Raw genomic sequence first — 25,730 nt, 5'->3', positions numbered from 1 at the left:
ACTTGCAGAATATTTGGCACCATGGGAAGAAAGCCTATGAGCAGAGGAAAAGCAACATCCATCTTTACTCTAGTTTCTCAATCATGCACTTGACATAAATCTAGACTTTTAACCTAGGGCTAGGTGTACAGTAATTTTATGAGGATCATTTGACAAATGCAATACTTTTTCTTAATGTGCAAGACTTCCACGAGGGTGGGCTCATAAAAATCCACATGTACAGACAGAAAAGAAGGCTCACACAATTACAGGAAGTCTCCTAAGAACTCGCCCCCCCAAGGCAGCAGAATAAAGAGATCTATGCCCTGCCATAGAATAGTAAAACCTCTTTGGAATTGTACAGAAGTTTTACTAATATAGACAATTATCAGGGATAGAGGAGCATGAACCATAAATCACAGCCTCAAAATCCTGAGTGTTTCCCCCCTCAAAAATACTGGTTGCATCTGTTATGTGCCTGCCCCTGCCCTGCTAGATTATCCTTGTTTCTGCCCTGACACTTGGAGAGCCAAGACTTATTAATGCAAATCTTAGTTTCACTGTACCCTCCACACCCCAATATCTGACAACAAGTACTAAGTATAGACCAGCCATCCCAACCTGGTGCCCCCATGCATTTTGGACTACAAAACCCATTATCTCTGATTATTGGCCATGCTAACCAGGGCTGATGGGAGTTGTAGTCCAAAACACCTTAAGTGTTTTGGGGAAGGCTAGTATCGACAATCTCATCTGTTAATTTGTCAGCAACAATAATATCCATTCTCAGGCCCAATTCAACAAGAAGAAAATAGTGAATCATGCAATCCTTCCTGGATTGTATCAGTTCAAACAGGCTATACTGGCTGCAGTCTGAATACTTCGCCATTAAAAAACACAGTACATTTCTTCATATACAAATTTCGCACATCCCAGAGAAGACTGAGTTAAAAACCTCCCTAACACTCCTTCCATGAGTAGGGAGTAGCTTTTGATATATATGTCTCATTGTCTCTCCTCCACCATCACCACCACAGCCTTGTGGAAAGAACACGGAACTTTTGCAATCACCTTCTAATGTAAGACATTAGGGGCACAATCCTATGCAGCTTTAGACAGAAAAAAGTCCTACAACTCTCAGCATTCCCCGGCCAGCTATGTTGGCAGGGGAATACTGCAAGTTATAGGACTCTTTTCTGTCTAAACCTACATAGGATTGCGCCCTAAGCAGATCTTAATTTTAGAGATGTAAAATTTCTGGAAATTTTGAAGCCATTAAAAAAAATGTTTTCCCCCGCTCCCTCCCCCCTCCAAAACCCCATAAATTTTTTTGAGGGGGGAATAGAAAAATATGCAAAACTATTTTAAGTGCTTTTTACTTAAATATAATAAAGAGTTTAATATAATAAAGTCACTTTATTATATTAGGAACAAAAATATATTAAGTATAACTTGGTTTGCTCATAAAATTATCATTACAATAAACATTTAAAAGTAAACTCAGGAAATTTGTTATTGTTATCTGAATAAATTATATTTTTCAATTTAATATACCAAACATGATAACTTTATGAACAAACCAAGTTTTACATAACACATTTTAGCTTCCTATTTTATGTATGACCAGAGGGAACTTCATCACATAGTACCTCAAAGATCTGAATCAGCTTAGAAGCCAGAAGAAGCAAGAAAAGCTAGAGGCAGAGGAAGACTGCTGTACAGCATTTTCTCCTGCTTGTGAGGAACGGGTCAGGGTGGAATTCAGGGAAATCTGGTCTGATGGAAAAGCTATTGAGAGCTTACCTAGCTGGGAAAGACTCTCTTAACTATTAGGAATGGTAACTAATCTTATTTAGGGAGCAATCCTATGGCCACTAGTCAGCAGCTAGATGGCCATAGGATATGTGGTTTTCCGGAAACTGAGGTCGGCTCCAGGAGAACCGACCTTTCCCCCCTTCTGCCTGCCTCACAGGCAGTGCAGAACAGCCCCGCGCTCCGTGCTTGGAAGAGGAACATGCAGTGGCCAAAACAGGGCGTTCCGGGGCAGGGAAGGTGGAAATGCTGGTACGACGCATCCTATGTGTTGTCCGGCAGCCTCCTCCCCTGCTCCACCTTCGCACAGCTAGACATCGGCTGTCTAGCCACAAATGCAGGGCAGGAGAAGTATGGAGCAAACGATCAAGTTCGGAGGTGGCCGCCTACCCCCAAAGGATTGTGCCCTTAATTTAAGAACCTTAAAACCCAACTATGAAATGAGCTCCCCACTGAGGCCCACCTGGCACCGACACTGTAATCTTTTTGGCATCAGGTTAAGACTGCCTTCTACTCTCAGGCATTTCATGGCATACAATGGGGCATCTCTGTCTGCTGTCTTGATCAGGACTATTATGGGAAAATTGTTTACTGAAACTGCTTTTAGCTGTTTAAATTGTTTTAAATTTTGTTTAATTTTTTAGACTGTTTTTATCATGATGTCATATTTTTGTAATATTGTTGCTATATCTTTTTATGAATTGTTGTAAACTGCCCAGAGAGCGGTTTACTCTCTGGAAGGTTTTCAATGAAATGAAATGATTATTCAATGGAATGAATGAATGATGGTGGTGGTGGTGATGGTGATGATTCCCTTTTGTAAATATTTTCCCTTGATAAACATCTTAAATTTTGTTTGTTTTGAAAAGTTGTCTCTATGCCTATGCCACTGGAAACAGGCTACTGGGTTTCTTTTAGGTATACAGCTTTTTGTTGGGTCCCAGGGCATGGTTAGAAGGCACATGAGACAACCACTTTGCTGAAGCTAAGCAGGTCTGGATCTGGTCAGTGCTTGGAGGAAAGATCAACTGGGAATTCTATGTAACCACCTTGAGTTCTATGATGGAAGAAAGGGGGAATATAAATGTAAAAATAAATACATACATACATACATACATACATATTATATTGGTGGCTGCAGTTTTATAACTGAGGCAGCATTTCCTAACAGTGAGGTCTAATTGGGAACATTATTAAAACCTGTGGCAGTGAGTTTTATAGACCCAAATCTCAACATTATTTATTTATTTAAAAAACACAGGTGGAATAAACCAGACTTTGCTCCAGGTGGTGCCAGTGGCAGGATAACCTACAGCATTTCTCTTACATGTGGGTTTTAGAACTACATTCATCTAACCAGAAGAAGCTCAGAAACCAGGACACTATTGAATAAAAAACAAATTGTTGAGAATGCACATGTCCTTCAATATGATATGGTGACTCCAGTCACATGCATGTAAAAGACACATTGGATAAATAATTTTATTAAGAAAGCAAAGAAATAACTATGCTGAGGATCTTAGAGAAAGGATTAAAAAAAAATCCTCCCCCTGCATACCCCATGGCTTCGAAATTTCTAGAAATGTTAGATCTAGAGTCTTCCTATACAAATCTTCCTATTACATAGTTTTGGGAAATCACTGGGGGTGGGGGGGAGTAAAGGCTCAGTGGCAATATATGATCACTTTAGAAAATAGATATCAAATCAGATAAAATATGGCTAAATATTTTGTTCAACATTTTAAAAGAAAACATTTTATAATCCAAAACTAATTGGATTATAATTTTACTATTTAGATTTTACTATTTTTCGGAAAAGAAAAGGAAAATGGGAAAAATGGGGAGGGGGGGACTTTTTCCTTTAATTGTTCTAGGCCTTCACATCTTACCTCAGAAAATCTTCGTATATCTTGGGTCAGAGTTCCCACCCTTTTCCACTGAAAATATTTAAGCAACTTCAGAATTGCAGGATTCACAGCATTATCGGATGGCACTGTCCGGAAGAAATAAGGATACTTTTTCTTATCAGCTAACTCTGGCGTTGTTGCGGCGAATGACAGCTGTAAAACAAAATAATTTGAAAATAAACCTCAGTTAGTTTAATCTAACACAAGATACTGATATGTGTTAATTGTAAAAAGAAAAATGAATTATAGACATATTTATGTCTGTTCTCCTATCTGTCACCTATCAGTGGGTTTCTATCCCACCAAACTTTTCCAAACTGTGGAGGATCTAACTACCGATCCTTCTCAGCCAGTATTATAAGTTAACTACTTATCCCTTAAATTTTACTGCTGCCATAAAACCCTAATAAAACCTTCCCCTTAACGCTCTATCAATATTACAGTAGTGGGGTATTAGACATTAAGGATGGATGAACAGACACAAAGATTTATTTAAAAGTAAAAACAAATACATTTTTATTGAAACCTTATTTATTTATAATGTATACTAATATTATATAAGATTAGATATTATCTATAAGTGATATATTGTCATGTTAAGCAAACTGTTAAATCATTAACAAAGTTCACGCCCCTAAATAAAACTCATATAACTGCCCTTTCCTTAACTCCACCCCAGCTCTCGGGGGGGGGGGGGGATCTTCACAACAACGGAATGAGAAGCACATTGCAGTATTATTCAGATTTTCATGGAATCAGCTTTGGTCCATCAAGGACACACAAAGCAAGATAAGACAAATGTACTGTACCTTTAAAATCCAGTTTTCAGGGGTCACACAGTGCTTGTAAGGACCATACTTCAGATTGGGGTGGGGGGACTAGAACTGAACGTCATCATATTGGCAGGGACTGCTCAACTAATGAGAGAGACCTGTCCAGGCTCCCCTCTGCTACTACATTATTATGAATGGAGAGCGACTAATAGGCCCACTATGAGAGCATTCCCCCACACACAATTTCACCGCATTCCAGCAATTTGCCGCTGAGTTATTCCTCTCTCCGCTGTTCCCAATGTGTGCACTTTTGCCTTAAGAAGCCAAAATCCCTAGTTCTCAACGGCAACATCTGAAGGCTCACCCTGAGAGCACCTCACCACCTTCAATTTTGCTCCATTCTAGCATACTGTTGCAGAGTTATTCCTCTCTCTCCCCTGTTCCCCAATGTGCACACATTTGCCCTGAGAAGCCAAAATCCCCAGTTCTCAAATGCAGCATCTGAAGGCTCCCCCTGAGTGCATGTCATCCCCCCAATGTCACCCCATTCCAGCAAACTGTTGCGGAGTTATTACTTCCACACAACGCCCCCCCCCACACACACCTTTCTCCTCCTCTGGACACTTTCGCCCTGTTTGCAATGACAGGCTCCTGAGACCTCACCAGATGAGAGAAGTGACTTTATGCAACATCAAAGAAACAAGCTTACACAATATCAGAATTGTGATTTAACACAACAGTGAAGAAGTAAAGTAATACAAACATCTGAGAAGTACATTATTATGGAGGCTAATTACTGGTTTATATGCCTTCTATATGCCATCACTTCCTGGCATATAGAAGGGGAAGAAATGGAAGCAGTGACAGATTTTACTTTCTTGGGCTCCCAAGACCTCCGCAGACGGTGACTGTAGCCATGAAATTAAAAGACGCTCCTTGGGAGGAAAGCTATGGCAAACCTAGACAGCATAGTAAGAAGCAGAGACATCACCTTGCCGACAAAGGTCCGTCTAATCAAAGCTATGGTTTTCCCAGTAGTAATGTATGGCTGTGAGAGCTGGACTATAAGGAAGGCTGAGCGCCGAAGAATTGATGCTTTCAAACTGTGGTGCTGGAGAAGACTCTTACGAGTCCCCTGGACTGCAAGGAGGTCAAACCAGTCCACACTAAAGGAAATCAACCCTGAGTGCTCATTGGAAGGACAGATACTGAAGCTGAAGCTCAAATATTTTGGCCACCTAATGCGAAGAGAAAACTCCCTGGAAAAGACCCTGATGCTGGGAAAGACTGAAGGCAAAAGGAGAAGGGGACGGCAGAGGATAAGATGGCTAGATAGCATCACCAGTGCAATGAATATGAACTTGAGCACACTCCGGGAGAGAGCACAAGACAGGAAGGCCTGGCGTGCTATGGTCCATGGGGTCACGAAGAGTCGGACACGAATGAATGACTGAACAATTACTGGTGAAATGGGAATGCAGGGTGATTCTGAAGGCTGGAAAGGCTCAGTGAGGTCACAGCCTGGTGAAAGACACACCCCTGGGCAGGACTATCATACTGAGGTAAAAGCGGAGGTTGGGGCACATAGCACCAGAAGCAAGGAGAGCTCAAATTAAAGAAATTAAACAGAGTAAAAGTAGTCTCAGGAAATGCGGCTTTTCCACCAGAAATCTCTGGGGTGGCTGCAGATTGCCACGATGTCATCTGCCGCCAAGGACCTCGAAATGCTCCCAACCTGCAGCAAATCCCCCATGAGGACAGCCCCCTGGAATGGCACAGAAGACAAGACTGAAATTTCACCCTCTAGACTCACTTAAAAGATACTGGGTTGAACATCCCTCAGCTGTCACTCACAATGGACCCTTAATTTCTTCAGACTGATACTCTTTCTCTGACAGGCTTCCATCAGCCAGTTTGGAACTACCCCTTTTATACAGTTTCAGTCAGGAGCCTCTGACCAAAGACTTACAATTCCTCAGTATTTGCCAGTTTACTGGCCTATAACTATAAGCCAAAGAGAGCCAACTGAATGTTCATAAATGACCTATCAAAATTTGACCCTTTAAATCCTCCTGTCTAATATATAAGCTGACAGGTCTAACTATGAACCATTAAGGCCATTCCAGCTTATTTGGTAAAAACAGTAACAGCTTTACTGACAGTGGGCTGCCTGCCAACAACAGGCCTCAGTCACAGAGTAATTAGCCTCAGTTAGAGGTAACCTTTTCCCCTCTCCCACATAACCTTCATAATCGTAACAATACTACATTACAGAACAGACATTTATATGTTTTCACAATATTTTTAATATGTTAACTTCAGGATTTTTAGGTTTCCACAAGGAAATAGGAAAGTCTGGTTCCATGGATTTCCTTCTGTTCACAGATCTCAGGATCCCATTATTGTATTTCTAACCCAGCCTTCCTTTGAAGAGTTCAAAGTAATGTATAAGGCCTCCCTCCTTTATGCTCAATACAACACTGTGAGGTAGGTTAGGATAAGAGACAGTGTCTACCTGAAGGCCACCCAGTAAGCCCTGTGGCTAGATGGGGATCTGAACCTCTACACAACACCAGCTCTCCATAATAACACAGGACTCCATGCTGCAATCAAACCATTTTTCTTATATCACAAACTCTAACTAAAAAAAAAATAGAAAAATTTTTAAACATTCATATCAGGTGGAAGATTGCTATTAGTGATTCTTTCATATGCTCATTAATTGTCAGGAACTTATATCATATATGATTATAATAACTTGGGTCTGTTACACAAGATGTAGAAGCTACCAATAATTCCTCAGTTGGCCAAATGGAAAATGAAATGTGCAAATATGTAATGATGGCAAAACCTGTCAACTATATCCGCATAAGTGAAAGTAGAAAAACATAACAGGTTTGTTCAAAAGTGGTCAAATTTTTTTGTATACTGGAAAAGAACAAAACGCCATTCATCAACTGATATGAGATACATTTTCAATTTATCATGATATTTGAATACAATGGAATCCTTTGTTGAGATTACACTATGTATCTATTTCAACTCTCATAACATATTGCTATTTTACAGCTTGTATAAAATGTTTTTTAAACAAACAAAGACGTGCTCAGTGAAATCAATATGGCTGTCTTAGTGCTATAGAGAAACACATAAATTCAAACACTGCCTGAGAATCAAGCAATGTTCAATATTACTTATGGTTCTCCTAGAAGAAACATAATATTCTTTTTTAAAAAACTTAAAATTCACTAGTCCCTTTTCAGCTACTTTATCAAATCAAAGAAGCAACTCAGAAGTAAAAAAATACTGAGGAAATATTACAGAAAATGTTTTTAATATTTCATGAACAATCAAATGTGCGTCTCTGAAAAATGCAATTTAATTAGCTGCTGCCAATCCTTTGGAAGTATGTTAATAAATTAAGAACTTATTCAAGAGAGCCTTTAAAATTAATCTGTTTCATTAACAGACAAGGCTGAGAGAAACTGAACAAAAATATGCTTATTTCTTAATAGCTTCCATTCTGGTCTAGGATAAAAGTCCCAGAATGCGAGAAACCTACTTTAACGATGAGTGACAGGTATTTCTGGCCAAAAATGTTGGTAGGAATAATAAAAGCTGTCAAGAGAAATACCCTAACCCCAGCACCAGCTTGTCTGGCAAAAGGGAGGGGACATTGCGGGCGGGTGGGGTGAGAAGAGGTGGCTGCTGCCTATTGGGTGCCCCCCCGTGGCACCACCAAGCAGGGGAGGAGTTGGCAGAGCCCCGTCCAAACCAGCTCTCTCGCTCTCGCAGCTCCCTCCCGACCTCCCTTAAGCAGTGTGGGTTTATGCCGGTTGCCCTTTTGGGAGCCATGTAGGAATTTTTGGCTCACAGTTAAAATTGGCCTTTTACTGTATGTCTTTTTGCCTACTTCACACTGTTATTGGGGCTAGGGTGCGTCCAGTAGGTGAATACAGTCTAATCTCTCATAGGTCACATTTTAGTGGCGGCTAGGACGGACAACAGCAGAAAGGGATTAGGGATGGTGTGCATGCAGAGGCACTTTATGGTGACAGGTGACTCCTGAGGCCCCCCGAACGGGTTGTGCGGCTCGGCAGGGGGATACGGGTTGCCTGGGAGACCAACCCTACTCACTCACCCAGGTGTTGTGCGGCACCGGGTTGGGGGTGACACCGGAAGGTCTACCTCCCCCAGAAGGGGCAGTCCGGAGGGGCGGCGAGATCGACGCCACCCCTCAGGCTGGGTGTGCTTTCGCCCGAGAAGTGCCAGCTAGTCGCTGGCAAAGTCAGATGCCCATCCTAGGTTCCCCTTTGCAGATATTTCAATAAATGTGGCCCAATTTTCAACCCAAGCCTCGTTGTCTGACTCTTCTTTGACCCATCTCCGCTCGCAATAGTCCAGAGCTCTACAAAAGGGAAGAATTTTGCAGAATTTTGCTTTTAGTTTATTTTCTGCATGTTCTTATCTTTCTTACAATTATAGACCTACACTAGAGACACTCTTATCTAAGCATCTATACACAACTAGCTAATTAGCTCTGTTTTCACGCTAATCTTTATGACATAGCCATGTTTTTGAGCCTGCAATACTTATCAATTAATGCCATTAACAACTCATGCCATTCTGTGATTACCTGGGCTGGTCCTTCAGGGTGGTTCAAAAAAACAACCCAAAGGGCAGGAAAACGTGACAATAAGCAAAAACATACGGAGAATTCTTTGTCCAAAGTTACTGAGGGCAATCTGCAAGGGCTTCTTTGGACAGTGAGAAGAGAGCTAAGTTGAGACAAGACAAGCCTTGGCAAAGCCCTTTGTGAAGGCACCAAAGAGTGCAGCTTTCCTTACCCTTTCATGACAAGCTTCATCTGCCAAACCTCAGCTGCCTTCTACATTACGGATGGGAAGACTACAGGATCTGTGTTGCTGTGTACTTGAACCCCAAATTCTACCAACTGGTGCAAAAGATGTATATTTCAAATTAAACAATTCTGAGACAAGGAATTTGAGTACCCGATCGGAACAGAGCTCACAGTCCTTCCACACAAACATCTCCTGGCTACCCCAAACTTCCTTCATTTCAGCAATATAATTTAGGGCAGATGGTGGGGAAGTCATCTTGCTGTTGCTATTATTAAACAGTTGGGAATTCTTGTCACTCTACTGCAAACCACCCAAAAATCTACTATTAGATCTAGATCTACCTTCAGTCCACCCTTGTTCTACACAACTACTGAAGGTATAAGAGCCCTATCCTCCTTTGCATCTGGCCACCCTACTTATAAAGAAAAGCTTAAGGGACCAAGACTTTTTTGCAATACATCTCTAAAATTTGAACTGTTTAGAGAGATGAATTAGAGAGAAAATATTATCTCAACCCAAGTTGATAAGTAGTAGGTTCCATATAAACAAAATTTTCCACAGAGTTCAAAATCAATGTATGCAATACATTACCACAGGATATCAGAACAATACATGGAAAACAGGTCCATCAGTGGCTTCTAATCACGATAGTTGAATAAGGAAGCTCCATGTCCAGATGATTTCTGCAGAGTAGGGATGTCGAAGAAATTCACAATGGAACCAAATGAGTTCAGATTTTCATGAATCTGACATGAGGATTCCGGAGCAGAATGGTTTTCCCCCTGTCTAGCAGATTTAACAGACTTGTGGACCAGTTTTCTAACTTTCCTGAATTTTGCACATTTTTTTTCATAGAAAAATATGTAAATTTAAAAAAAACGTGGCCAAAAATGTGCATTTCCCCCATAAGCTAAAGTGTGAAAATGTGCATTTTTGTACATGCAAAACTGTGCAAATGCACATTTGTGCAAATTCGGAAACAAAAGAAAAATTTATTCTGGCGATGGACAGACGACAGAATGAAAGGCGCCTGACAATCCGCAAAACACAGATGGAACAGATTTTACACAATCTGTACATTTGTACTCCACAGAATATCTCTGTTTTTCTGACTATGGGGAGAAAAAAAAGGATATATCTATCCTTATGCCCCACTTGGCCACTGAGGGACAAACTAGATGAAATGGCAGAAGATTTGTGATTGGATATCCCATATCTTCAATAACATTTAAAAGCAGCCACTGTTTAAAAGAACACAATCTAGGTAAATGCAAGCACTTTTTAGTCCCATTAACTGTAAAGGGAGTGTTAATAATTGGCTTTCAATTCCCCCATTGGAAGTGCTAACTTTGGTAGGATTGTACATAGAATCACTTCAAGTTTATTTGGGGTGATATGAAAAGGCAGCAAATAGTTGTTGTTGTTATAATAATACAACTTTTTTCTTCCATAGAGAAGCTCTTGTGAGATTTTGTGCCTTAGGTGCCAAAATAACTTGTCAAGGTGCATAGTACCCAAGGCTGGGCAAGGGGGCATTAGCTTTTTTATGCAGACAGCAAAATGTCTTGGCCCATCCCTGGGCAGATGAGAATGACAGGGAAAACAGACCAAACAAAAAGCTATGAAAATGTCAGATGTACAATATATCACATAGAGACTAGAGTGCTGTCCCAGGAGGCTGTTCCAAGTGGTCCGGAGCCTGGTCGGTCCTGTGGCTCCTGGACCACTGGAGCATTCTAAGGCCTCCTGTAAGGCCTTCGCAAGGCACTTTGCAGATAAAATTGATCAGATTAGGTGTGTTACTCTGCACGCTGTGGATACAGTTAGTGAGCAAGAGGCGGCCTGTGGCAAACTGGTTTTGTGGGATCGGTTCCAGCTTCTTCCTCCTGATGAAGTGGACAACGTGCTTTCATCTGTACGGCCAACCACCTGCTTATTTGATCCTTGCCCATCTTGGCTCATTATGGGCTGCAGAGAGAGACTGGGTGAGGGGATCAGGGCGGTGGTGAACACCTCCCTTGAGGAGGGAGTGATGCCATCAGCCCTCAAGGAGGCAGTGATACGACCGCTCTTAAAGAAGCCCTCCTTGGATCCTCAAGTTCTGAAAAACTTTCGCCCAGTCTCAAATCTGCCATTTTTGGGCAAGGTGATTGAGCGGGTGGTGGTGGTGCAGTTGAAGGCACACTTGGAAGAAGCCGATTATCTAGACCCATTTCAGTCGGGCTTCAGGCTTGGGCATGGGACAGAAACGGCCTTGGTCGCCTTGGTAGATGATATGAGGAGGGCTCTGGATAGGGGTGAATGCTCCTTCCTTGTTCTCCTCGACCTCTCAGCGACTTTTGATACCGTTGACCACGGTATCCTCCTGGACCGCCTGAAGGGGTTGGGCATTGGAGACACCGTATTGCGGTGGTTCCGGTCCTTCCTCTCCGGCAGGTACCAGAGGGTAGCACTGGGAGAAGAGGTTTCGGACCCGTGGCCACTCACTTGTGGGGTGCCACAGGGTTCCATCCTCTCCCCGATGCTATTTAACATCTATGTGAAGCTGCTGGGGGCTATCATCAGGAGGTTTGGGGTGCAGTGCCATCAATATGCGGATGACACGCAGCTCTACCTCTCATTCAAATCTTCACCAAGGTTGGCCGTAGAATCCCTGTCCAAATGTCTGGAGACGGTGAGTGGCTGGATGGGGAAGAATAAGCTGAAGCTGAACCCTGACAAGACCGAGGTACTTTTGGTGGGAGACAAGAGGAGGCTAGGGGATGTTGACCTGGTGTTGAATGGGGTACGGCTACCCTTGAAAGACCAGGTCCGCAGCCTGGGGGTCATTTTGGACTCCCAGCTGTCCATGGAGGCTCAGGTGTCAGCTGTGAGCCGGACAGCGCTGTATCAACTCCATCTGATACAGCAGCTATCAGCTATCCCATCGGTAGTACATCCCTGGTCTCCTCTCGTTTAGACTACTGTAATGCGCACTATGTGGGGTTACCCTTGAAGACGGTTCAGAAACTGCAGCTGGTACAGAACACGGCGGCTCGCCTGATTAAAGGCAGCCGCCGGCGAGATCACATCACTCCAGTGCTGAAGGAGTTGCACTGGTTACCAGTTGTTTTCCGGGCCAAATTCAAGGTGTTGGTTTTGACCTTTAAAACCCTATATGGTTCCGGCCCAGCCTATCTTAAGGAGCACCTCCAGCAGCACCAGACAGGCTGCTTAACAAGATCAGCCTTGGATGGCCTTCTCTCTGTCCCATCAGCCAGGACAGCTAGACTGGTGGGGACGAGGGAGAGGGCCTTTTCTGTGGTGGCCCCCACTCTGTGGAACTCCCTCACTAGGGAACTCCGTCGTGCCCCCTCTTTAATGAGCTTCCGTCATGCAATAAAAACGTGGTTGTTCAGGCAGGCATTTGGGGTGGGTTAGGGTATTTTAGAAAATGTTTTTATTGTAGAATTTTATAGTTTTAAACTGTTTTATTGTATGTTGTACATCGCCCAGAGTGGCTGGGTGACCAGCCAGATGGGCGATTAATACATTTAATAATAAATAAATAAGTAATAAAGGTCTTAGTTCTATCTTGAACCAACAGTGCTTGGTGACTCAACCCTTTGTGGATGCAGGAAGAGAAGGAAGTGTGTTTTAAAACATACAAACTGCAGTACTGTCTTTAGTATATGAACATATATTAAGTCTGCCCTGTGCAGGTGATACAAGTGGAAAGTTTAATTACCCTTAAATCCGCTTTTTCACTCTCAGTTGTTCTTAACGCTCGCACTTAATGTTACACATGGCTATCAGCTGACGTCTTTAGAGCCAAGAGCTTGCAAGTGTGAAAACAGCTGTGATAGTAACTGCTTTATAATCACAACAATTGGGCTGTCATGTCAGCCTTTCTACCTCTAATTTAAGAGTGTATGGAATGCAGATAAAAGATCATATTTTAAAAAAATGAGTAATCAATGCAGGATTGCAATATATCATAAAACAATAAGTAAAAATCATCTTTCTGAAAATGTGGTATGTATCAATGTCATTGTGAAGTCATTATTAAGAGCACCCTGCTTGGAATAAACTTGAAGCGTTTTTGTACAGAATCTATTATGTTTTATTATTGTTACAATGATGTGCAGGCAGTGCTGTTCATGATCACTTCACAGGAGGAAAAGCAAGCAAGTGTTAGAAATGTTAGAGCTGCTGCTTATACAATATTGCTGTTACAGGTAGAACAGGCAGAAATTGACAAGTAAACCTTTTCCATCCACACCATAACTTTATGCTGGGCAAAGGCTGAATGGAGAGAAAGGTTCGCATATCAATTTCTACCTGTTATGCAGATGTTAAACAGAAATTCTGCTGGGAAAAAGAATGGGCAATCCTAGTACCTGCTGCACCCAAGACCTGGGACGAAATTATGAGTCTGTGACCAGAAGATGTGGCAAATGGTTTCATGCCAAACCCCACATTCAATACACTTAATAGAAGTATGAGAACTGATCTATTTTCTCCAACTACAAGAAACCAACATCTCAGCTGTGAAGCAGACAGCAGTCATGACACTCATTCTGCATTGCATCAGTGCCTCCAGATTCCACAGAATGAAATTGTTGCACTCCAATAAATATGTTACTAGGGTGGCCAGATACAAAGTAAGGCAGAGTCCTTATTATTATTTTAATAGTTTAGTAGAATAAGGAATCACAGTAGGTCTGACTTGTCATGCAGGGTTCAGTCCTCTTTTGCCATAGTTGTGGTAGATGAGGGTATTTCAGAAGGTAGAGCTTTTTCCAACCCTACATAGAAGCCACACATGATTCCTATTGAAGAATCAAGAGGGGCTCTACCCTCCTTTGCATCTGTTCATCCTGTATGTCAACTGAGAACAAGCATGAGGGAGGTACCTTTACAAAAACAGTGTTTTCAACATTGAGTATCAGTTTATCAAAAAATAATAATTTGATCACTTTCAGGAGTTCAATAGGGTACACAAGAAGCCCAGCAAATCATTACTGAGATTGCCCAACACCTTTTTCTTTTTCTTCCTGCCCTCTTCCTTCACTGGCAGTACTTCCCTGTGACCCAAGAAAAATGGTAGCCATGATGTATTCCCTCTGGGCTCACTCTGTGTTCAGATTTCCTGTAATGGAAATCTGAACACAGGACAGATTCTCTATTAGCAACCAGTTTCCTCAGCTCCAGAAGCCAAGGGGAAATGTTGCTGGTGACTAATTGCCCCTCCACAGTAGGAAGACAAGCATGAGGGCGGATTCACCACTGGTGCTTTTGTTGCACCTGAGAACTCAGTGCAAGAAGTGGCAAGCAAGAGCCACATGAGGCTTCCCTTCAGGCAGAATGGAGACAGAAATATGTTGCAGCCAACACCTGTACAGCCTGCATCTTCTTACATGAACCTGTATAGAACTCACCTGACTCCTGGGCAGAGACTTGTGGATTTTCCTTCTTAAAGGCCTCATCCACCATATCGCTTTACACAATGCAAAGGAATATGGGATCAGTGCTATTTTTCTTCTCAGTGTGGAAGCAAAGTCAAGAGTAACATCAGCAGCTTAACCCTTTTGAAGAGACAATATGAATACCACAGAATCTGGGATGGGGGCAGAGAAAGTACTGTTGTTTGAGAAAGAGGTGACAATGCACTAGTTTCACAGAGGTGCTGCTGCTATTCCTTCCGCGTAAAAAAAATGGAACCCTTTCACTGGATCTACAACTTTGTGAACTTTTATAGCTAGAATGAGTAAGAGGGGAACTTATTTTAGAACACCATTATGGAATGCAAAGGTGTGGAATCAAGATTAATAACAGAAACATTCTGTTTGATAATTGTCGAATGAATGTCCGTATCTTTGGATTGTAGTGGACCTAAAATCCAGCAGTGATACTAATTATGAATTTTAACCAAAGATTTTAATAAATTAAATATGAAAAGGGATGGCAGCACAACTAGTAAGTGCTTCCCACAGGGCTTGTTTGCTAATAAGCTAATTTATAGGGTCAACCAAAGGTTCCAGTTTTCCATAGGCAGAAACACTTTCACTGACAAGTGCAACTATGCCACATATTCCCAATAGGACAAAGCTGAAGAATTTGTTCATTTGGAACTTTCCAGCCGCCTAAATAGTCACAAGAAGAAATTTGGAATTATGGTATAGGACTATTAGACGATCCATGGAGGACAACTGCTTGCTGTCACAATTTGATTGTGATCTGAGATAGTACTTCAGTGTTTTTCCTATAAACTGTGAAATCTTGATAGGAAAGACTTTGGCAATAATACTAGGTGTTTTTGTTGCTTAGTTTGTGTCCCTTTCCACACTTCTCCAACGTTTCAGCTCCTCCTTAGGAAGGTGCTAGCTGGACTCAGTCCATTTGAGTAAACAAACCTCATCAGTAGGATAACTTATTACATGCAAGAAAAACAAGTTTACCTATGATACATTAAGGACTGTAATCATTAAGCTTCCTTCCCCCTTAATTAGTGATCTTATTGTATTGACATGTTTATTCTTCCTTTTGTTGCTCATATTTTTTAACAATTTCAAGATAAAATTCTATGTTAAAAGAAAGGAAGAAAACCAATTAGACCTTTTTCACTATTCACAAGCTCCAGACCCCTGGAGGAGCTGGCATACCCAATGTGAAATGTAGTGTGAATTCTATCATGCCAGCTCCAAAATGCCTGTTCACTTCTCTCATATTTCACTGCCACTGAGATAATAAAAGTCTGCAGTAGATCCCAATTATGGACGTTATTTCTCCTCTTGTTTTCAGAGGATTATCAAACTACTGTGTGTCTTTGATGTCCTCCAGCTGATCATGAAAACAAATGCTGGCTTGAGGAAGTGTAACTATAGAACCATTTAGATCGGGGTAGGTAACATAATGACTGTGGGCACCAATGTGCCCTTGGGTTCATTCTTTTTGTGCCCACCAAGCTGCATTACCTCTCCCATTTTTTTAATTAACAACTTTACTTACTGGCAGCTGGGATTGCTTCAAAGCAAAATGAGGGCTTACAGCTGCTCCCACTTTCATTTCCCATGAATTAATCTGGGCTATACATGGGGCTCAGAGACATTCTTAGGAAATGAACATGGCAGGTGGCTGTAGGCCAGTGCTTTCCTCTGCAGCACATGCAGCTACCAAGAAAAAAAGAAGGGGAAAAAAGACAAAGGGACTCCAGTCACTTCTGTCTGGTAAATCCATGGCAGCTATTTTGTGGCAGTTTCTGTTGTAAAGATTGCTGAGATAATGTATGTGAAGTGTCTTCAGCACTCTAAAGCAACTATGTAGCTGCTAGAAGCCCAACCCTATATAGCTTTGGCTACAGTGCAGTATAGAAATGTAATAAACATCTATTTTGTTGTAAGTGTAAGACACAAATGAGTATGGACAGGATTGCAAGAGTCTAAATACGGTGATGCCGATGATTAGCTAGATGATGATTTTGGCCCTGTTCAGATGCACATTGGAGGAGGGGGCTTAGGCTAACCATGGTGCATGGTGGTTACTGCTAACCACTGTGAGTGCTACTGCCACATGTGCAGGTAACCATGTTCCACAACATGGTTAGACTAACCATTCTCTAACCACCCTCCCTCTCGCAGAAACCCACAGTCCTCAGGATGGGCAGCCATGCATCCCAGCGGCCTTTGCGCTGTCGGCCATTTTGATGCTTGGTGCTGTCGGTCATTTTGGTGCTGCCAGCCATTTTGGTGCTTGGTGCTGTTGGCCATTTTGGTGCTCAGTGGCTACTCCTTCTTTGGCTGCTCTTGCCACAGAGCTCTATGGCAGCTGTCAATTAACCACAGAGGCTGTTCAGACATCACACTACGCCACAGTAGAGCCCTCTAACCATCTTGCAGCAAGTGGTTAGTAAACATGGTTAGTTGGTGGTTAATAAACCACCATGGTCGTGACAGATGCCTGTTCAGACTAAGCCAACATGGTTAGCTCAAAATTCCTAACCATCATAGTGTAGTGTGATGTCTGAACAGGATCAATCTTTGGAATGTCAAGATAGTTCTAGAAATTGGTTACCAAGACAGTGTGGATGTTTATAACATGATGCATACTTGGGGAGATTTAGGTAGAATTAACCATACCTGATCCCTGAAAATCTATTTATTAGAATTCTTGACCAGCATTAATGGAGAAGGGGTGGATATGAAAGGGGTTTTTAATTATTCTAATAGGAAAACCTTTCCAAACTGGAAGGTGCGTAAGAAGAAGAGCTACATAGTATCTCTCTCTCTCTCTCTCTCTCTCTCACACACACACACACACACACACACACGGGATGGAGGAGAAATGTGTTTGGTGTACATCTTAATGTAAATCTACCTGATTTGCATTTCCTGAATCAACATGCAAAGCAAAATGTAGTTAAAAAGGTAAAGGTGTCCCCAACCAGTCGTGTCCGACTCTAGGGTGTGGTGCTCATCTCCATTTCTACGCCGAAGAGCCAGCGCTGTCCGAAGACGCTTCCGTGGTCATGTGGCCGGCATGACTGAACACCGAGGTGCACGGAACGCTGTTACCTTTCCCGCCGAAGCGGTACCTATTTATCTACTTGCAATTTCTTGCTTTCGAACTGCTAGGTTGGCAGGAGCTGGGACTGAAGACGGGAGCTCACTCCGTCACGCAGCACTCGGGTCTCGAACTGCTGTCCTGCCGACCTTCCGGTCTACAGTTCAGCGTCTTAACCACTAAGCCACCGCAGCCCCTTAAAATGTAGTTATCCTTTGGTATACGCACTTCTCTGATTTTTGCAGTGTAATTCTCCATCAAAATGTGTGTATAAAAATGTGTACGTTAGGGGCACGTGTGCACAAAAATGGGTATGGTCATGAAAATAACATACAAAAATGCATTATATTAGGGGAATCTTCAAAAATGTGTATAGTAGGCAGAATTACATACAAAAATGCATAGACTAGGAAAAAAGCACACAAAAAGGTATATGAATTTCTGTGCAGACTTTTTTTTTTAATTGCACACTGATGTGAAAACTGGACAAAACAAACTTAGGACTGGAAAAATGAGAATATGAGTATCTTTTACTTGAAGGCTAAACTTTAATCTTTGAGATTACCATCTCTCCAACCACTATGTAACAACATCCAATTTGGCGTCTACTTACTTTACCTAGCACTCCAGCCAAAATTAATCTCCAGGTTTGTTCATATAAAAACTGCTATGTTTTACTTTATTTTTGTATATTGCCTATTGAGGAACCTGTGTGTTTTGCCTAAGGTTTTGGTGTGTTTGCCCCAAAATAGGGAAATCAACCATTACATGTTTGTCCCAACCATCCTAGGTATAACCCAAAACCTGCATGACACCTAACAGAGCCTAATCCAGTGTTCTTCACTGCAAGACCCAAAGGCTGCTGGCAGGTCACAGTTACCTCAAGTGCGGCTCTCCACCTGCCTCTCTCATTTTGCAGTCACTCTCAGCAGGGACTTTCTAGCTTTGCCTTTTGCTTTAGCAGTGGGCTGGCTGCTCTGATCTGGGCTGCAAGAAAAGGCTTCAGAGCTCATCAGCTATGAGCAGGGCAGGGGTGGGGGAGGAAAATGCAGGAGCAGCCAATGAGCTGTGGTTGGGGAGAAACACAAGAGGCAAAGAGTAACATGACTGGCTAACTGCAGTGGTGCTTTGCACAGGTACTGCAGGTCTATGGGAAATCGAGTATGTGTGGGTAACAGGGAGGGAAATGTGGACCTACACTGGAAGATTTTGCACCACTGAATATAGCAGAGCACTCAGTGATGAGAAAAAGCTTCATCCCAATCCAAGGACCAAGTGAACTTGTTGGAATTTGCCTGGACATTGCCTGGTGACGGATGGAGGGCATTTCTACACAAGCCTTTTATTGTGCACTCATGACTGGTTACTAACGGAAGTTTGCCAGTCCTTTACATGACATCGTCAATCTTCAGGGTGTCTCCTACACTTTCTGACCTTTATCCCGGTTTTTAAAAGATTGGGGATAATATGGTAATAAATGCTAATCTGCTTTAATGGCCTTGTTTAATTGTGTAGTTCTGCTATACCACAGTACCATCTAGTGGCTGTATAATGAAACATATAGAACTTGCAGACAAAGGAAATCCCCAGAAAAAAAGCCCGTGTCAGCCTGTGTAAAAAGCCAGTCTTAATCCCACAAAGAATCTGGAAGCAGAAGCCCCAGTAAGCTGTGGGATAAAAAGCCTGGTGTGGAGAAACCCTCACTGACTGACTGACTGACACCTCGCTTTGATGATTTGGAAAGGCCCAAAAAGACTTCCAGTGAGTCCAGTGCACAGCATCACCACTTGACCAGGGGAGGGGAGAAGAGAGGACCCCCCCACACACACACACACACACCAGGAAAAGCCCCCAAGTGGCCTCGGTGGCAGTGCCTGGAGCCAAAGTGGCTCCTGCTTGAAAAACAGTGAGGATCACTGGCCTGCTGTGTTTAAGTCTGCGCTCCCTCCTCCTCCATCTTGAGGTTCTGGCCATGCAGACTTCATGACATCAACATCAAGTTGGCCTTTCTTCTCACCCACCCTCCTTTTTGTAACATCTTGCCTGATGAAGAGATCTTGAAAGCTTGTCCACAATATTTGGTTCGTCCTAATAAAGATATTGCCCGAACATCAATTTTGGAATTTTTGGTTATCGACTAGCACAGATTATTTGTTTTAAGAATTTTAGAATGAATGTCAAGGCATTTTAATTAAGCATAAGGCACTGCCATTACCAATGAACCTTTACAATGAGTACCAAGTGTTTTATAACATTTCACAGTTTTAGTTTTGGAAAAGGCTATTTTGTTTCTTCATCCTGTAAAGTAGTAATATGTGTAAACATATCACAAGTAAACACTGGCTTAAAAAAAAAACAAAAAAACACCTTATGTTCCTTTCTCAGGTGTTTTGATTGTATTAAACAGCTGCCCGGAGGCAGCTGGCAAACATGCAGAAAAATACAATTATTTTCAATGTTCCTTTAGAAAATTAGTAACTAATTGTGATGCCCAGATTTAAGGTTTAACTGCCAAGACAGCAAAGTTCCTCACTTAATGCATTAACAACCCGTTAATAGCTGGACATATAGTAATGGTAGCAGTCAATCCTCTCAATTTGCTTTAAAATATTCTCAGTTCCCTACAACTTACCTACACACACAAATTGGAATTAAGCTTTCAATGGAACCTGCTTCCATGTAAGTGTTTCTGGCAACAACAACAACAACAACAAAAAGATTACATGTAGCATGCCATCTTGCACATTGCCAATATTGCCACAACTTGTAATTATTTGGTTTGGAATATGGATTTGCCTAGCATGCAATGCTCAGAAGCAATAATCATTTCCCCACAAAATTCTTCTAGAGCTAGGAATTGAAAATGAGATTCTATAAAAGTACAGAACGATGAGGAGGTAGGGTGGGGGTGGGGGGTTGTTGGAAAAATTTGAATCGGGAATGTCAATTGCCCTAAATCTGATTTAGCATGTTTGACTTAAATTTGACTTAGGTTTGGTAAACAAACATTTAGAAATAAACCATATTAATTTTATATCTTGTATAAATAACCCAAGTTTCTCCGACAGCCCAAGGTATTTGAACTGAAATATTTGATTAGGGGAAAATATCAATCAAGTACGCTTAATGTGGTTTAAATGCTGTATTCAAAGAAATTCAAAGCTTTACTTGGAAATTATTGTATTGGAATACTTTTAAACATTTTAAGACACAACAACGCAATAGTTTACACTTTCCTTACATTGTTTATATGTTAAGAAATAAGACAATGGAAACTATTAACATCCTAATTGTAGCATACTCAAAGAATTAGGCATTTACATATGAAAAATCTATTAGAGAAAAAAGTTAGTGAAAAATTGTATGCCCCACACAGAATCCCTGGAGCCTTAAAAATCACCCTTTGGAGGTTTGAGCCGAGATTAATGTCCAGGACAAAAAATAATGAAATTATTTTCATAACTGCAAGTTAATTTAGAAAAGAACAAAAGGAGCTGCTTTGGTCCATAAAAGAAATTCCAAAATCCACAGTTGGGCAATAGCTTTCTTATGACCAACCAAAATGTCACAAAATAGTGAACAAGCTTTTTTACTTCTCCAGAACTCTTCATCAAACTAGATGTTATGCAAAGCAGGGGGCACAGGGAAGGAGGGTGATAACAAAAATTGGTTTGATGTATATGGTTTTCATTTAGACTCAGTCACAAGATGGACACTGCAGACTGGATTAGATTAGTCTCTACTAAGTGCTGCAGGTCTCAAATTACATCTAGGATTCTGGGACCATAACGCAATGGAGGCTGGAAGTGAGGTCTCATGATGGTAGGGGGTGGTTCCTAGCCATCATGAAGCTTGAGAGTGAGATCTCGCAATGATAGCAGTTTTTAGCCATTGTGACACTTAGAAACAAGAGGTGGGAAGAGTTCCTATAAAAAGCCCCTTCCCACCTTCTAAGGCCTCTGTTCAGGAGAACAGGAAGATGGCCCACTGAAGCGAAAGAGTAGACCCATAGGCTACGGAGTTTAGGAAGATATCCTAACCATCAGTTTAGGCTTTGGACAGAATAACATTTTCAAGTTGGCTGGTTGCTATAATCAGCTGCCATTCAGGATGTTGACAGTACAGGGCACACGGCAGAGCTGGATGGCTGCTGGAGCTATATTCTCTTTGTCTGTTAATATGACGAGTTAAAAGGCTTCATTCATAGTCAAGAGTTTCAAGCTTGTGCCATGGTGCCTGAAGGAAAATTGTAGGTGGATAGCCGGACCAGTTCTTCAGGCCATGGCAGGTGGGGAAAGATCTCTCTCTCTCCTTCATGTATTTCTGTGACTGTAAGTAACCAATAAAGTTGTGTCCAATTTTAAATCCATGTGTGGTGTATCCCTATTTATTTATTATTTACATTTATTAGTTGCTCATCAACCTAAAGCTCTAGGTGCCCAGACAGTTAGATCAAACACAAATTAAACATAATTTAAGCACTACAATATATTAAAATGCAATACTAGCTGAAAAAATGTGCAGCTTCTGAAGCCTAGGACCCCAAGTTGCTGGGGCAGCTACAAGTTCTTTCCATCCCCTTGACACATAAGAGTAGGGGCACCTCAAGGTCATTAGCCACAGCCAGGGGAATGCTGCCAAGTTGCCTAGAGATCATAAACTCAACTCTCATTAATAAGAAGCTCTGAAAATATGCAAGCTATGAGGCTTAGGAAAGGAATATTGCAACTGAGAGTAAGGACTTGAGTTTTTTCCATGCTCACATCTCAAAGTGATGTTGGGAGATACTGACCAAAAAAAGCCATAATTTATGAATAGTTCATTGTCCAAAATGCAAATTCCCTGTATGTTTCAAATAAGGATGTTGTGAATATCCAAGAATTTCATTACCAAGGTGCAAGTAAATCCCCGGAACAAACAATAGGCTTGAGAATGTATCTCTGAAAAACAGGAGGGCTGCTAACGGATGTGCAAGCAAACGTCCAATTTAGCCAACTACAGATGATAATATGCATGTGATGAACAACAATGATTCTGATATGGACTGAAAGCATTATATATTCACGTCTACAGATTAATATCTTCAAAGTGTAATGCCAGAGTATGGAAAGGTGGGAATATATGAAGAAATAAAAGAACAGGTTTTACATAACCTTAGTTTGAAGCAAAGCTCTTTCTCAGGGGCAGAAATCTAAACTATCATTCTATTAAGAAGAATGGATCTAAATTCTGTAACAGATAACTTCTCCAGTCATTGTACAAGGATGACAATACGGATTCTACCCTGACAATAGCTTTGCTTGATATGTGTAGGACACTTGCAGGTTTATTCAATGTGAATGAATAAACCATTCATATTACCTGCAGCTTTTTGCAGGGTTTGATGTCAGTATTTCTTGTGTGCTGCAAGAACAGGTCCTTCTGGGGGGGGGTTTATTGTCAGTTTGCTTTTTGTGAAGTGAAAGAGATACTGAGAAACAGTGGAGTTAGACATCCTGGCCTGTAAGAGTAGAAGCAACAATGAAGCTTTGACTTGGCAGGGGAGAGGAAAAGGCAAGGCCCAGTCAGAAACTTCCTTCCTTAACCACTCACAGAGATTTACTGACCCAGCTGCAAGCATTAAGACATGTGTTCCAGTAGGACACCACACCCATAGTGGTATCACTCCAAGTGCACCTTAAGACCACCAAAAGTAGGTTAGGGCAGGTTCTTATGTTATGGAAGCATCATCCTTGCTTCTCTTCCTTTGCTCCATCCAGCCACACCCTGGTTAAGCAGAAATGTAGAAATTGTGAGGGAAGACATGCACTCCATGTTAAGAACCAAGGCGGAGGTCTCCCAGCCCTGCTACCTGAGATCTTTTAATCCAGTGATTGAATCTGCATGTAAAGGACCTCCTGCGTGCAAAGGAAGCATGCACTCAACTACTGGGTCTCTTCCTCTTTCAGTGCATGCTTGTATATGAGGAGTGGTGGTTTTTCAAGTTATTCTGGATGAATCTGAAATAAAAGCATTTCCTCATGCATGGATCCTCTAATAAAGGAGCAAAAATACCATTTCAGTGTGGAAAGAGCATTCTTAGCCAGTGGAAGGTGCAATAGCCATAGGCCCTCTCTGCTACTTATAATGACAGCCATCTGCCTGCAATGGTATTAATTATGACATATCCACCACTCTTATAGTAACTGACAACTGTCCCTTTCAGACTGCATCTGCCTTTTGGGACCGCACAAGGCTTTGCATAAATCAGCAAGGTGGAGTCACTGTGCCCAATTCTAGGATACCAACAGAAACAGACTCAGCAGAGGTGGACCTTTACTGTACAAAGCTGTCCATTAACTAATTTGGAAAGGAATTTGTGTTAAACAATGAGACAAGGTGAACAGTAACTGAATTCTATACATATTATCATATGCAGTGTTCTAGAAGGGTTACACTGTAATCCTATACATGTTTACTCAAAAGTAGTCTTAGTTTTACACATAAAACTTATTCCCTGAACTGGATGGAGTAGCAAACACCTCAACTGAAACCTGTAACAAGGTTTCCCTTCTTGGCAACATCTGGATAACTTGCATTTAAATTCTACACAAATTATTTTAAGATTTTCCTAGGGCACAAATTCAAGATAATGCAATGCGAATTGTAAGTACCTTGGTGCAGCATTTCCCAACATTGTGTCCTCCAGATGTTTTGGACTTCAACTCCCATCAGCCCCAGCCAACATGGCCAATGGTCAGGAATGCTGGACCCTGTAGCCCAAAACATCTGGAGGCACCAGGTTGGGGAAGGCTACCTTAGTGTGATTTAACTACTCCATCATATCCGCAGTCAGAGTAATAGTAAACTTTTCCCATTCATTTCCTGCATGGTGATGCAAGTAGGAATTTTAACTGATATGAGGGTAGGAAGCTTATATAGTAGGTTCAAGCAGGGTTGTCGAATCTTTCTTAACTCAACGGCCAAATTCACTTTTGGAAGTCTCAGGGACCAAATTCCACTGATGAGTATGGCCAAAGGCAAAAGTACGCAGTCTCTAATATCCCCCCCACCCCAAATCTTGCTGTTAGTAGTTGCTAATATATATGTTGGCTACTATTAGTAATGTACCAGCTATACCCATTGCAAAAAAATTCACAACCATGTGTGTGTAATTTATGATTTAGTTACTTTGTTAATCAGCTGTTTTACCTGATCCTGAGATTTCCAAGAAAGATGTTCAGTTTTGAAAGCTTTTTCAAAATTTAAAAAAAGCGGAAATCACTATGAGCTGCAGTTTTGGAGTTATACATAACAGAAAACACATTTTCCTATTATTTTGATGGAATTAGCCCCAAAATTGATTTTCGGAATTTGTTGCCAAATCTGTGTGGTAAATGGTTTAATTTAAAAAAAAAAAAGTAAATCAGCAGAGTGGAACTTGAGATATTGATTGCTAAAGAAATCACTTCATGTTTTAATATATATCACGCAGCGAAAGATTTCATAACGGAAGTGCATGTAAACAATTCAAAGTGCTTATTCAAGTACTAAATGTTGATTTTACCATTATTTATTTATCTCTAAACATCTTTTCCATCCTGCATTTTCAATTAGTAAATTACACGCTTGAGTATCTTTAAAAGTACAACATACTACCCCATTATATGTTCTGATATCTTCGTAAGTCGTAGCACCACCAATATGTAATAATCGTAATCTAAGAAAATATCTTTCTGTTTTTGAAGGAGATACACCATACATTCTCCCTAGACAGGGACAGCCCAAGGTACTGGGGACTGCATACATCAGGGATATAGAATCTCAGACCTGAGGGCCAAATTCAGCCTGCTTGGGTTCCCAATCTGGCCCTTCAG

At 41.5% G+C, this 25,730-nt stretch overlaps 1 protein-coding gene across 1 annotated transcript in view; it reads right to left on the bottom strand.

Moving 5' to 3' along the window:
- Positions 1-25,730, bottom strand: part of GABBR2 (gamma-aminobutyric acid type B receptor subunit 2) — a 447,064-nt gene that overhangs the window by 339,843 nt on the left and 81,491 nt on the right. The window contains exon 3 of the mRNA XM_084850624.1: positions 3,681-3,851. Coding sequence (XP_084706750.1) covers positions 3,681-3,851 — 171 coding nt within the window. The remainder of the gene's footprint in view (positions 1-3,680; positions 3,852-25,730) is intronic.

The sequence above is a fragment of the Heloderma suspectum genome, chromosome 4 (assembly GCF_057233095.1).
Source record: "Heloderma suspectum isolate Gila_16-S chromosome 4, 16-S_ref, whole genome shotgun sequence".
Taxonomy (NCBI): Eukaryota; Metazoa; Chordata; class Lepidosauria; order Squamata; family Helodermatidae; genus Heloderma; species Heloderma suspectum.
This window is presented reverse-complemented; position numbering and strand designations above follow the sequence as displayed.